Source organism: Corylus avellana, chromosome ca1 (assembly GCF_901000735.1).
Source record: "Corylus avellana chromosome ca1, CavTom2PMs-1.0".
NCBI lineage: Eukaryota > Viridiplantae > Streptophyta > Magnoliopsida > Fagales > Betulaceae > Corylus > Corylus avellana.
This window is the reverse complement of record NC_081541.1, coordinates 50,049,681-50,065,107: the sequence shown is the minus strand read 5'-3', so window position 1 is coordinate 50,065,107 and position 15,427 is coordinate 50,049,681. Positions and strand designations below refer to the sequence as shown.

The following is a 15,427-nucleotide window of genomic DNA, read 5'->3' as shown; positions in this document are numbered from 1 at the left end:
GGTAACATAAAAGTCCATTAAATATCATTTCTCGCCTTACATATGTAGAGTGTTTCTTTCCCTTACATGGCTTTGAGTCAGGTGTTGTTTATTGATTGGGTTAACATCCTTTAGTGAGTAATGTTTCTTGTTGGGTGCTATTTAACCTTAACTGGATAATGACACCGAATTTATTGCCTTTGCAACTGTTATCAAGTGTCATGTAGTAGTGAGTTTGTTGACATTATTAATGGTGTTGCCTAATTCCTTATCGAGACATCTAAGATGAAATTGTAGAGTGATTATCTCATACAATGTGTCTCACTTTGTTTTTTGATTTGTTGGCTGGCCATGGACTTCTGTAGTTTAATTGAGCCTGATTGTTCGGGCCTTTAATGAGTCTCTTTAGCTCTAGTCAAGTCGAGTGGATGGGTCCTTTAATTGTTTATCTTTAAACAACTTTTGTATATATGAAAGTGTAAAGGGACAAAAATTTGCTACAAATTTGTTTGTAGCTAATTCATACAAAGTCATCGATCTAAGAAAGTGACATGTATCTATGAGCACGTGAGAAACACATATTTTTTTAATAACATGAGATTCTCACATGTTTTAATATTAGATAAATGAAAATGTTTTTAATAATACTGTTGGAGATAATTCATTTAACAATAATTCTTGGTTAATTTGTATGTGTCTTGCTTTTGTTGAAGTATTTTTCTCGTTAAAAGTTTCCAAATATGGTAATTGTACTATATATTTCTTTCTATATCAAAAAACATTTGGTAAATTTGAACATATTTTAGGTTCAATTTTTTTTTTTTTTTAATAATGGGTCCTTTAATTGTTCTACTATTTGTTTCTAAAACAAGAATAAAACTATTTCAATATAAATTAGGTTTGATGAATGAAAAAGCTTTTAATTGTATTGTAGGAGATAATTGATTTTGTTAAACCATACATACCCAAGTTAGTACTTCTTGAAGTCATGCAACCAAGGGTATAAGTGAATCCCTTATACAAATATTAGGAGAGGTTTTACGAAGCGTGGAAAGTCGTTATCTGATTTAACAAGAAGAGAAATCGATTATAATGTGTCTCATTGAGGCACATGTGCATCTTAATACTTGAATAGATTTAATCTTAGGTTAGACCGGCAAACTTTTTCCTAATTTGTCAGTCATTGGCAGTCGAGTCCGTCAGCAAGCGAGCCTCGTGAGCTTATCAATAGATGGGGTGAACAAGTACTACCATACATATTAAAGGTTGTCCATATTTTGACACTACCGAGGTGTTACAAGATGTCTCTAGCAATGTATTTGGTCTCCCAATCTATTGAGTGGTCCTTTCAGATCTGAATTTCATGATTTATATTAAGTAATCTCATTTGATGATAAATATTTTCCATACCCAGAGCAGAGATATTCCAGGACCACGAGTAGGCTTGCTCATGAATGCTTCAATCTCAACCACAATCACTGGTTGCACCTTTCCATGGCTGTCAAAAAGCCTTTTTGAGAATCAATGAACATGAGACATTTATAGTTGAAGTGATGGGTTCAAGTGTCTAAGATCTTTAAAGTCACTTGAGAATTATAAGAATGGAAAAGTAAAAATTATGATGTTAATTTTTAAATGATACGCAAATTGTTAAATGCCTTAAAATTTAATCAAAATTATAAAATAGTTTTACTTTATCTCACTTCAAATTAAGAAGGCCATAGGCCATAGTCTCCTCAATTTGTATTCAACAATTTTTGTAATTCAATTTACTAAACTGATATATGTGTTTATAATACATACATTTACTACATGCAATTTTAATAGAACATGTGATTTTTACTCACGTTTTAAAAATGTGCATACTTTAAAAGCATATGTTAGTTTGATAGACTAAATTAAAAGACTTTATTCCAACATAATTTGGAGAAAGCTTCACAAAACTTTATGAACTTCCACACGTTTTGAAAGTATCCGCATGAAATTCAAAAACTTTTAAATAAAGGTATCGAACTTTTAAGCTCTTTTAATTACTAAATTCAGCTAGAATTTTCCATTCAATTTTGTTAAAATTTTCAAAATACCTTTATTTTTTTTATTAGAAAAAAATAAAAATAACTTGGACACCGGGAAGCTTGGCCTTGGAGACTGGGTCCTACGACAACTTTTATTTATTTTTATAAAAAAAATCTTTTTGCAATTTTTTTTTAAAATTTTTTTATATATATAAAAAATGGGTATTTTGAAAATTTTGACAAAATTTAGTGAAAAATCGCAACGGAATGAGGTAATTGAAAGAAATTGAAAGTTCGATATCCTTAATTGAGAGTTTTCAAACTTTAAAAAGAATAATATCAAAACAAATGGAAGTTCATGGGAATTTTTTTAAGTTTCCAACTTTATTAATGATAATACCGTTTGGGATGGAGTTTTCATCAAAACTGGATTGAATGAATTTCCTTCAACTTAATTTATAAAAAATGACATTTGTTCATTTTTTTTATTAACATGTGAGATGTACATGAGTTTTTAGTAAAATTTATTATAACTTTGTCCATGTTATTAAAAAAAACATGTGCTTCTCACATGTTCAAAGAACACATGTCATTTGAGTTGGAGGAAATTATTTCAACCCAATTTGGAAGAAAACTTTATATATATTCTCTAATCCATGAATAAGATATTTGTTAAAGAGAGCCCCTATGGTTCGAACCACTTACATGGTCATTTTGCAACCTTCAATCTCTATTTGACACATCATCATTTTGAAAAAATTGCAAAAAACTACAGTGAGAACAAAAACAATAAATCCAAGTGAATAAAAAGACCAAAAACCCCTACCGCTAGACCCAACCGTGGTTCTGGCGTGACCCACCTGAAAACCAAGACGACCTACCTCAAAACCACTGTTACCTGCCTCAAACCCATTTTAATGCATCAAAATCCATTCCATCAAGTTGATAAGAGCGTGCTCACAAAATTATTTATTGGGCCAATACCACCGATTCTATTAGCAGCTTTCTTTCTCATTGATATATTGCCTATGCTGTATATATATATATATTTAAAAATAAAAAATAAAAACTCATAGAACTAATACTTTAATAAAACAAAGGTTAATTGTTATAATAGCCGTCTTAGCTCAGCCGGTAGAGCGCATGGCTTTTAACCATGTGGTCGTGGGTTCGATTCCCACAGACGGCGTAGCCGTACTACCCATATGTTTTCCTATGAATCGTTTTTTTTTTTTTTTTTTTTCCCTCCTTAGCTAGATAATTTTTCCAGTCTAATCCTTGTTCGTTTCAGTCTAAAACCGTGAAACCAAAACCCAAAGTCAAGAACTTCTCTAAACCAGAAACAAAAAAATGTTGTACAGCTCAACGCTATTTGCCGCTTCACGCGCATCTCCACCCATCACCAACCCAACCATATCTTCATTTTTATTCATCACTCCCTCCTCTTACCAGCAACACCAGCAACTAAAGCAACCCAAGAAAAGGAGGCAGCTTTTGGGCTTGTGTGCAAGCTATGAGGTGGGTGGAGGCTACCCAGATGCAGAATTGAACGTTCAAGGCACAATTGAAAGTGCCCAACAAAAACTGGATGATTCCCAGTATGAAGCTCTCCTCAAAGGAGGTGAACAGGTCACCTCTGTTCTGGAAGAAATGATCACCCTTGTAAGCTTCTTCTGCTCATCTCTTCTTAAAGTTTTCCTTTTTGTTTACCGAGAAAAATGGAGGGAAAGTGCAGGGAAAAAAAAAAATTAAGGTTCAATGGTCTGATAATCTGTTTTTGAAAAAGTTCAATGAAGCACCCAATAGGCTAAATTTCTGGTGTTTTTAGGTTGTAAAATTGTTTCTAGTTGTGTTTTGCATTAATTTGCCAGTCATTATCATTTTAGTATGTTGTTTTTTTTCCCCGCTAAAATGAGTTTTCTTCTTTTTTACTTTTGGCTCTCAAGGAAACGGTTCCACCATTTATTCTTTAGAACTTTCAGAGTAATTCCATAGAGACATTCTTTTGCCTGAGTTCTCTGATGCAATATTTGTGAGGTTTATGGTAGGCTTCTAGGGAAACTTGAAGTAGGTGCTCTATTGGAGGGTTTTAGGGTTCAAGAAGGTTGCCTCAATGAGTTGCTGGCAGTTCTTTTCTTAATTTAATAATCTTCACTGGAGTGAGGTTTTTGTGTGCATTGTTAGTTGCTTGTAGAGACTTGGTTAAGAGTGACATTTTGGATGTTAATAAGATTTTTATTCTCAATACGTCAATTCAAGCTTAAGTTATGGTGTTTGAACTTCTCTAGTTACTTCTAAGTTGGTGTTTTTCAAAATCATTCTATTCAACTTAAAATATTTGCCATGGTAAGAGTCTATCTACATGCTTCTCAGCTCAGTGCCCCTGTCAGCATCTAGGAGACCAGTGAAACAGTAAGGGAGAATTTTGTCTTTGGCTTGGAAAGATCATGGCCTTAAATATCATCAATTGCAAGAAAAATGGGTAAATAAGTTTAAAACTGACATAAAAGTAGCAAGGAGTGTCATGTGAGTATCAAATCTAATTGTCATGCTCCAATTGTGAACACCAAAATGTATGGAGTTGTGACTTGTGGTAAACGTTACCCTGGTAACATTTGGTGGTAGGACATTTGTCAGCATGACATCACTGTCTACTGCCATCCAAGACCAGTTTGTGGGCTTTGCAATTGTCATTGTTAACATCGAGTCTCACAGAAAATCGTGAAGCTACTCTTGTGGAGTACTATTGTATAGTTATCTCTTTTTTACTAAATTATAATCAAATTTGCATTTTAACTCAACACTAAGTGATATTTGTCAATTATTGGGCTGATATGCTTCAACTCGATTCATTTGAGGTAAACCTTTATGGTACTTTGGAACATAGTGGCGGACACATGTAGTTAAGATGTAATGATTGTAAAGGGCACTTGGAGCCAACCAACTAATGCTTTGTCCCTTTGTAGATGTTGGTGGATTGTCATGTCTGATATTCTATCTCTGTATAGAAACATTGTTTTCCTGCAGGTATCCATTTCGTCTGCCTCTATTCACATGCTTCCATTCATAAGCCTCTAGTCATGTAAATTGGTAATACAGCTACATGGAAAACCCTAATTTTAAATTATATTAATATTGTTATAAAGTATAACCATCAGTGATTATGTGCTAGGGACCTTTGGCCTCAAAAGTCAAGGTGATGGTTCCCTGATTAGTTGTGCACTTGTTTGTAGGATTTTTCTTTGAGTACTTAATGCTGACATTTTGACTGATGCTGGCTTGGAGTGTTATGAAAGCAATGGAGGGAATGTAATGCACCGGTCTAGTGTCAAGGCTCTAAGGATGTTTATAGTTGGATTTCCTAGCATTTCTAGTCTTCCGTTATAAAGACATTGTCCACTTAAATTATGTGACGATGCCTACTTTGTAGTAAAGCAGCTATTGTGTACTATTTGTGTCTAACCACTTCTACAATGCACCACTTTCAGTTTTTAGGCTTTTTGACTGAGTTTCCGATATTATACCTCTTTCCGCTCTTTTCATGCCTATTTTTAAAATCTTGATTCAACTGGTGCTTATCATGCTTTCTATCATATATTGTTGGTACAGTTGCAAGATATGAACATGGATGAAGCATCTGAGGAGGTAGCTGTGGAGTTGGCAGCACAAGGTGTTATAGGGAAGAGAGTTGATCAGATGGAATCAGGTTTTATAATGGCCCTAGATTACATGATCCAACTTGCTGAAAACGACCAAGATGATAAGGTAGTATTTCAAATTTATGTTTTGATTCTTCAGCCTTGACATGTACTAGTTTGAGCCAATCTTCACTTGCTTTTACTAATTATAGACCATTTTATTTCAACATTGATGTAGAATTCTTTCAAAAATTATTGATGTAGAAGATATCTCTCAATCTTTCTCTCTGAACTGGATGATCATGTTAGTACCAAGACCATCCTAACTAAGAAACCAACATAGTGCTGGACTTGCCTTGTCATGCAATTGCAAGCCATGCCACTAGCTGAAGTATCATCTAGGTCCCCTCAAATAAAGCCTAGTTTACAATCTTCTTTTGCAATTATTTTTTTTTTTGATTAGTAATCACAAATTTATTAAAAGTCCAAAGGCTCAACTGAAGTATACAGGAAGTATATAAGAGATACACTTAACTATAGAAAGAGAAAAAAATCAAGAAGAACATAAAACTAGAAATATTAAAATCAAAGGTAGTTGCCCTGTGGTAAAGAGTCTTATTTTTTAGTTTGATAAAAACATAACTGCTTTTGAACTTATCAAAAAAAAAACTGCTTTTGACTTCCTTTCTTATAGCTATCAATAAAGGAATAGGGTAAGTTGTACAAAAATGAATGCTCGTAAAAATAATCTATTTACTTCTTAAATGGTTCCAATTTTGTTGCACATGTGCCATAATAATGGCTGTTTAGAAATGCTTCAGGTTTACCATTGATCTTTTCCATAATATGATGTAAACTCAACCCTGGTACTAGCAGCTGTTGCACATTCATGGCCGAAATTGTGGATTGCTTGATTATCCTGGTGTTTTCACTTTTGTTACTGTTTGGGTTTCAAATACTTGTTTGTATGTTGTAAAAGTCTTGTTTTTTGGGTAAATTTGGCTCGTATCATCCACGTGTCTAATCTTACCATTCAGCGCAAAACACTGTTGGAGGTGATTAAGGAGACTGTATTATCCCACCTTACAAAAAAGTGTCCCCCACATGTAAGATGTTCCTTAAGCCAAATACCTGATTCTATTTCTGATCAAAACGTAGTTCCTTTACTGCCAGATAATAACTTCAGTGCTTTGTTTCCTTTTATAGGTTCAAGTGATTGGCCTGCTCTGTAGAACTCCCAAGAAAGAAAGCAGACACGAACTGCTACGCCGAGTGGCAGCTGGTGGTGGCGTGTTTAAAAGTGAGAATGGCACCAAAGTTCATATTCCTGGCGCAAATCTAAATGATATAGCTAACCAGGCTGATGATTTACTGGAGGTAATCCCTCAAAAGAACCTTTACACCATAATCTTATTGTATATATATCTAATCAGGCTGATGATATATGCAAATGTATATATCTCTTAGTTTCTATAATTGTCTATTTTGTTTTTAGCAGAGTGCTAATTTTCTGAAAGCATGAACTTTGATTTTAATATGTAGTCAAGCTCTTGTGTTTTACTTTGTGGTCCCTCCTGCCTCTCCCCCTGAAAAGAATTCATAGAACCCATTTTGATAGTTACCTTGTGGCTTGTGCATAAAGAAGATGAACCTAATTCAATGTGATTTTAGATTGTTAAGGTGGAGAAACCTGTGAAGAAAACTCATTAATGGTATGGCTAAGAAGAAGAACCTAGCATGATGTATCTTTGGATTGCAAAAGCTCCATAAATAAGTCTTAACAATGAGGCAAAGAATGGGTAAGACATACCAAGGCATAATCAACACATTCATACTTTTAGTTGGTAAAGCAATTCTATAAAATAGTATATCTGGTAGAGATTTCTCGACCAGAAATCAAAATCACCTATTTCCTTTAGAATGAATGATTGTCAGGTTTGAGAGCTGTTTTAGATTGAAGATAACAATTGATTTAGTAATTTTGGTGCAGAACAGACGGAGTCTATCTCACTTCAGTCAGCAATTGCCTTCTCTCTTCCTAAAAAGTTCTCGTTCTATGTTTATATATATAAAAATGCTGCAAGTTGTGTTTGGATCTGAAATATTGTTGAGAATAGTGGCATTAATGCAGTCTATTTTCTGTCTCTCTCTTTCATTCTCACTCTCTCTCTCTCTCTCTCTCTCCCCTATGTGTGTGCATCTGTGGTGGATTATGGAGGGTTCTTTTGACAAAACTTTTTAGTTGGTGCTTTTTACTTTTTGGTTGTGATGTGACATAAAGGAAAAAATAATTTTAATTGTTTTGAGAGTGTTTGGAGTTGTTTATTAATGTTTTTGCTTTTTTGCAAGCAAAAAAGCTGTCTTAAAAAGCGTCGCCAAACGAGCGCTAAGTAGACCTAAACATAAAGTTTTTATTCCATACTTTCGTTAACATGAAGTTTTTGCTTTGCTAAAGCATTATCTAGGATTCAATATGCACGACTTGTGAACATGGCGTAGAACATCCCAGTAACTATTGAGGTTGGATGACAAGTATATTTATTAAACATCAATTTTTTCCTAGTAACGTGGTTTCAACTTGCAAGCACTACAGCCATAGTTTGATTGAACAGCTTGGACTCTCTTTCTTTCATGGTCTGATGTTTTCTCATATAGGGCATGGATTTCTGTAGTCTTTTTTCCTCAATAAGCGAAGTTAATTCACTTTAACTCACTTTTCTCCACTTCATTAATGGTTATTTTTATTATTATCTTACTTACTTAATATGGCTTATGTTTTTTTAGTGAGATGACTTACAATTTGCAAGCACTGCAGCGATAATGATAATTAGTATGATTGAACAGCATGGACTCTCTTTCTTTCCTTATTTGATGTTCCCTTATATCTCGGGCTAAAGAAAGAAAATGTTCCATTATTGATCATACCATATAGAGTGTGAATTTCTGTACCCCTTTTGCCTTCATAATTCTAAATTAATTGCAACTTGTAACTTGTGCAAATTCTTGTTCTCTTTTATCCTTAATAATCTAAATTAATTGCAACTTGTAACTTACTTTTCTCTACTTCAACAATGGTTATTTCTTATTGTGATCTTATTAATATGGCTGATAATTTTTTTATGGATTTTTTTATAGTATCATCATGTATTACGGTCCACGGACATCTCTTTGAGGTTAATTGTTGAATTTTTTTAAATGTAAGACTTTCACTTGTCCTGATTGGATTACAAGTTGCCTATATGTATTAGATTAAAGTGGCCATATGGATTGTGGACGAAGTCTGCACATTTTGCCCTTCCTAATCAACTTCTCAATAACTATGCAGACGATGGAAACTCGGCCTGTTGTTCCAGATAGAAAACTACTTGCAAGGCTTGTTTTGATTAGAGAGGAAGCTCGGAATATGATGGGAGGTGGAATACTAGATGAGAGAAATGACCGTGGTTTAAATACTCTTCCTGAAGCAGAGGTCTATATGCATGCAATTTTAAGATTTTAAATAAATTTATGAGATACTCGGTGGATTATTGTTTACATTAGTTTATTATTTTCAAAGAAACATGCTAACTAAGATTTCTAAGTACATTTTAGCTAATGTTTGTTGGACCAAATGGCATCTCCTCCGCCCATAAACAAGGGCAGAGGCTGAGGTAATGGGTTCAATCCATTACTGCCTTACTGGTATATGAGTTGTATTTCCTATCAATGGAAAAGATAAAAAAGACTTCTTAGTTCATATTTTAATAATTATCTCAGCATGATTGCAAATCGTCAGTGCAGGTGAACTTCTTAACCAAATTGGTAGCTTTGAAACCAGGGAACACTGTCCAGAAGATGATAAAAAATGTAATGCAAGGAAAAGATGAAGGTGCAGATAATTCTGACAGTGTTGAGGGACATAGTACAGGTGGAAGGGTATCAAGTGGAATTGCAGGAAGGGTAGGCTTTACTACACTCCATTGATACCGTTTGGGCATTATTATATGTATGTAAAAGTTACTGTATTGAGGTGTATTGACCCACATGTATCATGATTCCCAGAAAAGTGTTACAGGGAGGAAGCCACTTCCTGTGCGGCCGGGCATGTTTCTTGAGACCGTCTCCAAGGTAAGGCACTTCATGCTGCTATCAGCTTATTCAGTTGCGACTAGACTGTTTCGAGCCCAAGACTGAGGATATTTGCGTAGGCATTGGAATAGGGTAAACTGTGGAATGTAGAGACAATTTCTTTTTTTACAAGTAATCGAAATATCATGAAAAGCAAAAGGAACAACTTGGGTAAGTAAGAGAAACACCTGGCTAGAAGGTAAAGACAAATATTCCCAAGCCGTTAATTCTCTTTCACATATCCTGTGTATTACATTGGCTCCACTAACTCAGTCACTGCGCATTGATATATACAGTAACTTCCGGAATAGCAATTATGCATGGACAAGTACTGATTACTTTTTAACTTTTGGACTTTCTAGGTCTTAGGTGGCATATATGCTGGCAATGATTCTGGCATCACAGCACAACATCTAGAATGGGTAAATTCCCTTTCTCATGATCACCTCTCTCTTTCTCTCTGCCCCTGGCCCCCATCCCCCAAGATTAGTATCATATATTTCCTGGGAATTTTGTTTTTTTGTTTTTAAATTGGTGTCTCACCTACTCTATATGATTTGAACGGATACCTCACCCAGCATCCTATGGTTGTGTAAGAGGCAAGTGCCATTTGAGCCAAAGGCTATTGGCAAACTTGATTTTATGCCCTTTTTTTTTGTTGGTTTAATGCAAACTTGTAGTGTCAGTCATTTTCTGCTTAAATAATATGCAACCTGTTTATATTTTGATCGCTTTTGCTCAGTCTTGGTTTCTTGAATCAATAAAGAAAGCGAACTTTTACAACATGTCTAGGCTTGTTGAATCATTTCCTATGTAACAAATCTATTTATTTCATCAGCCATCTCCTTCACCATTCTTCAAATGACTCACTATCTTTTGTATCTTGTATCCAGGTTCATCAGAAGACACTCCAAATTCTCCAGGAAATAGCATTCTAGCCATTTGTATTAGCTGCCAAATGCTTCCCTTACATCATAAATTCATTTTTGATCCTCATGTGCTGTCTGACAAGAGAGAAAGTAGGTTCAGTCTTGTTAATAGAGAGTCCAAGGTATAAAATACTGCAGCATATCAAAGGGACAAGTACCGTAAGATTTACATATGCAAAATATAGAAGAATGGAACACTTTTCACTCATTGTGATTTCAACTGACATCATGTTGGTTATAATTAAGACTGATAATTTTGACACAATGGGTGAACACAAGACAAACCCAATGTGAAATTAACGGGTTAGAGTTGAGGGGTTTGACCTATTTAATTAAATAAGTAGAGTAATGGTTGACTTATATGGTCTTATAGGCATGTCTCGACACGATTTGAGCTTGATACACAAACACGAATCGTCACCTATAGTCATAATTAAAATCATCAAGGGAAGCTCTAATGATAGATCAAATCAAATCCTAGTACACCTTAAAGCAGTGATTTTTTTTTTTATGTCCCGAATCAGCTGGGAATGATTAAAGATTGAAAATACAATCAACAACAGTGGAATACCATGTGTGGAAAGGGCCCAGCTAAGAAGTCATGTTGATACTTGCATCAGTATATACATGTCAGTGGACCTTGGTAATGATTTTGATTGTTGTTAGTAGTAGAAGGAAACCAAGCAAGAATGGCTGGATCTGGATATTCCCCAATCCCCATTTATCTATTAGCCTTTTCCCCCCCACATGCTTCTTTCTATTTGCCTTTTCTGTAAAGCATATTTGAAAATGTACTTGAACTTTCACCCACTAGGATTTGGCACCACGCCTTCTCTATTTTTGCTTGATACACATTGGCCTTCCTATGTCCTACCATGCTCCCCTCTTAGGTCTTCTATTCTCCATGAGTTGAGCCTTTTTAATGATAAAAATCCAACAAGTAAAGTTGAGTTGCCCACGTGAGCCGTCTTTTCAAGCTAGTGCCTCACAACTATACATGATTTGGAAATGAATGACTTCTAGGTCCTAGGGCATCTCAAAGGATAGCCTAGGTCTCAAAGTTTAGGAATTTTAGTTCATGTTTGTGTGTTGGGGTTCGGATTATGTTGAGACTTGGGTAAAAAACTGTTATAATGCAATAATGTGTAGATGAATTTAGCTTGAATTCAGTTATTGTTGAAATTGAGACAAGCGGGTTCAATTTCAACTGAAATTAGACTTAAGCCAAATCTTGTGTAGATTACTTCCCCCACTAGAAAGGGAAAACTGCAGATGAAAGATGGGATGACTTTTCATGTCATTCTCTAACATGGTTAATTGCTTCAAGTGAGTTTCATCTAATAAAAGTAAGAGTAAAAACAAAAAGTAAAATAGAAGAATTGTTACTAAAGAGAACCATTATCCTGTAACCATCAACTATACTTGTTTTTTTATCCTACTAAAAGCTTGAAGGAAAATACTTTGATTCCTCTATGAGGTAGTTGCAATATTGTTGTACCTTCTCTTGCATATTTTGCAGTTCGAATTTGCTCAACATTTATCTTAACTTTTGAGTCCTCTAAACAAGACAAGTTTTGTAACGACCAAGAAAAATATTAGCCACAACTGTGCTATCACTTTGAAACAATTAATCAATTTGGTATTTCCTTATAATCTATAAAGTTCAGTTTCACATAGTAAGTAAGCAATATGAGACTTAACATGAATGTCTTTATAAACCACCTACTTTTTATGTAGGCTACTTATTTTTCCAAATAAAAACCAGGTGTTCCAAGTTTTGCATTATTTTCCTATCCTTTCTTGTTCTTACATTTTTCACCGGCAAACCTAAAATAGAGAAACCCAAGAAATATTCCTTTTCTTCTACCCTACCCTACCAATAAAGTGCAATGTTTTCATTTTTTCTTCCTTTCACTTGTACTATTCACATCCTATAGATAGGGTTTCTTCCTTCTTCTCTTTGATGTTGATGGTGAGAAATCTGACTCACTAAATTTCATCCAAACACAATGTTTAACCCGTTATTGATTTTCTAATAACACATTGGGGCTTGATTAAATACCGAAAAACAATTTGATTAAGAGAAATGTTATTTTACATTCTTTCAACATTTTCACAGTGTACTCAGTTGACGTATCATGCTCGATCCACCCTTAACCTTAAGTTTAACATGTCACGTCAACTAAGTATGCTGGGAGAATGCTGAAAGAACGCAAAAAAAACATTTTTCATTAATTAAAATTAATCATATGTTGAAAGAACATTTCATAGACTATAATAAATGTAGAGCATTATTTGGAGATAAGCTGTTGTAGGTGACAAAGGTCAAAGAGTGTGTGAAGATTGGTCATATACAGATCTAGTACCTCTTCCTCCAATCATAATCAATGAGTTGGTTTTACAATCACTTCTACACATCATTATCTTTAAAGCCCTTTCTGCTACCTAATCTCTCACCAGGCTAATTTTCCATGTGATAACCTTTTTTTTTTTTTTTTTTTTTTTTTTAACTTTGAGAAAAGGTTTAGAGACTCTCTTTGCACGCTTGCACTTCCACAAGTGAGTGGTGACCTAGATGGAGACTTGAAACAATGACCAAATAAATTATGATGTACTTGTTAGCACATATCTTCTGACCATATTAGTAATAAGATGAAAGTGTAGTTTATAACATTACTTATACTCAATGATGCATATAGATAGACACATGCTGCTTATTTATAGGCTAAGTTAGGGACACTTAATTAGAATTTTACCTTAAATGAGGAGTAAACTGTAGAGTTAGGATTCAAATATAGGGCATTTACTCTAATACAATGTTTTAAATTACCACTTATCCTAAACTCTTAAACTGATTAAATAATAAATTTAATTAATATTTTAATAAGATCTAACTAAAATAATAATTAGAGATATGTTTGTGAGGTAGAGGTATGGGAAGATAGGCATGCATGTAAAGATCTTAATCTCAAACCAAATCCACATATTTTATCAAAAGAAATTGATACTTCCATAGTCATTTTGCTTAATAACAATTAAACATTGGTCTTTTTTATTCATCTCACATGTGCTCTGTGACTCTGTCTCAAACATGCATGTTCTTTTTCTTTTTCTTTTTTTTTAATAAAATTGGTTGAGACATTCCAATCTTGGCAATTAAAAAGCATAAACTAATACAATTATTGCATCATTAAACCACACATATCACACGATTTATCCTCGATGATATTTGAAAAGGGAACACGAAATATAAGTGCCACAACACTTGGTAGTTGGCACCATAGTACACACAAACTTTACCATTTTTTTTTTTTGGTAATTAAAAACGAAGAAATTAAAAAAAAAAAGAAAATTGTAACAATATAGAAAAAAACCACTTGGTCATATCCCAGAGAGAAAAAGCTGCAGGAACAAAACCCTTAACAATTGCAAAAACTAGAAAAAAGTTACGACTTACAACTATAGGTCAAAATCTAAATATATCATGAGACTGTTATTCCTCCATATTTCTTGACTATTTTCTATCAATTTCTTTTCAAATTCACCCTCGATCCGGGGTCCTTATAAGACAACGAAAATCAGAGTGACGTGCCACAAAAAGAGGTAGGAGAGCGGCGGCGCCACCTCTATAACCTAAGTTAATAAAGTATATAGGTGAAAATGAAGGAGATAGATAGAGATTAAGATATGAGAGCAAACATTGGTCTAACCTCATACTGACCTTATATAAGTTAAATATCATTGATGTCGTGTGTTTCATAAGACAATTATCATGAATTCTGCCATCCTTTAATGAGTTGTCTTTTCCAATTTTTATTATAAGTTGTTTTTCATATATGATTCTTATGAACGTGTCATTCAAGTAAGCTGTGTTTGGGGTGGTGGGAGCATGTGCTTCTATTTCAATAGTCCAACTATTCCCTTGATTTTTTATTTTTATTTTTATTATTATTTTTTTTGACATATCTCCATAAAAGTGGAGAGAGATATTTGAACTAGTAACTTTTACTTTATTAGGCGTGGTCCTAGCCGATTTGAGTTATTTCTTAAAGACTTTATTTTTTTTAGTAAAAGAGAATTGATATATATATACTTGGGATTTATTTGATCTTTGTAAAAAAGACATTCATCTTCCAGCCTTGAAGGAGGGGACTTAAATCGAAGTTCACCTACTTTTAAAGGGCTTGAATCTTTGTTACCACGGTTGAAAAGACTTCAATTCGGTGGTTCAAATTGTTGATTCCACTTCTAGGAACTGTCAAACAAAAAAAAAAAAAAAAACGACCGTTCTGTTATCATCTCTACTTTTAAATAAAGCAGGCATACTTTTTTGTCCTGTGGGCCCTAGGCAAGTTCACAAAATTGCCAAATCATCCTCTCTTTCGTGCATTGACCGAACTATCCTTTACAATATCATATCATATTTGAATATATATATAAAGGTTTTGAAGGATACAAAACGAAATGATTAGTCAAAATAGCAGTTAAACAAGTTGAATAAAGTTTGGATAAAAGATATTTTCAGATGGATTTTTTTTTTTTTTTTTTTCACAAAAAAAGAGAGGTTATTATGTTTATAATTTTCTCTCTAAATTAATTCAATTTAAAACCACTAAACATGGTTAAGGATTCTCTTCTTTCAAATGAAATTCAAGAATTCGGCTTTGTTTGTTAGTATTTGTTATTTCTTCATTTTGTTTTATGTTTTCAAAACAAAATATTAACAAATAACTAAAAACACAAAATACTCAAAAAAAAA

General features: G+C 33.8%; 1 protein-coding gene and 1 non-coding gene across 2 annotated transcripts; both read left to right on the top strand.

The window, feature by feature from the left end:
* Positions 1-3,110: 3,110 nt before the first annotated feature.
* Positions 3,111-3,183, top strand: TRNAK-UUU (transfer RNA lysine (anticodon UUU)). Its single transcript has one exon. It is a non-coding gene; the product is annotated as a tRNA-Lys (tRNA).
* Positions 3,184-3,259: 76 nt separating this feature from the next.
* LOC132185105 (protein PEP-RELATED DEVELOPMENT ARRESTED 1, chloroplastic) lies at positions 3,260-10,876 on the top strand. The gene is made up of 9 exons (XM_059598926.1): positions 3,260-3,656; positions 5,604-5,759; positions 6,670-6,738; positions 6,839-7,009; positions 8,958-9,101; positions 9,413-9,571; positions 9,674-9,739; positions 10,102-10,161; positions 10,633-10,876. Exons 1-9 carry the CDS (start codon positions 3,345-3,347, stop codon positions 10,675-10,677), a joined length of 1,182 nt encoding a protein of 393 aa, XP_059454909.1. The 5' UTR covers positions 3,260-3,344; the 3' UTR covers positions 10,678-10,876.
* The last annotated feature ends 4,551 nt before the right edge of the window (positions 10,877-15,427 follow it).

What these genes read in the sequence shown, in the direction of transcription:
- LOC132185105 (XM_059598926.1), top strand. Translation starts at nt 3,345, where the DNA reads ATGTTGTACAGCTCAACGCTATTTGCCGCTTCACGCGCATCTCCACCC. An exon ending in AAAACGACCAAGATGATAAG is followed by an intron (nt 5,760 to 6,669) that starts GTAGTATTTCAA and finishes CTTACCATTCAG; the next exon opens with CGCAAAACACTGTTGGAGGT. An exon ending in CAAGTGGAATTGCAGGAAGG is followed by an intron (nt 9,572 to 9,673) that starts GTAGGCTTTACT and finishes CATGATTCCCAG; the next exon opens with AAAAGTGTTACAGGGAGGAA.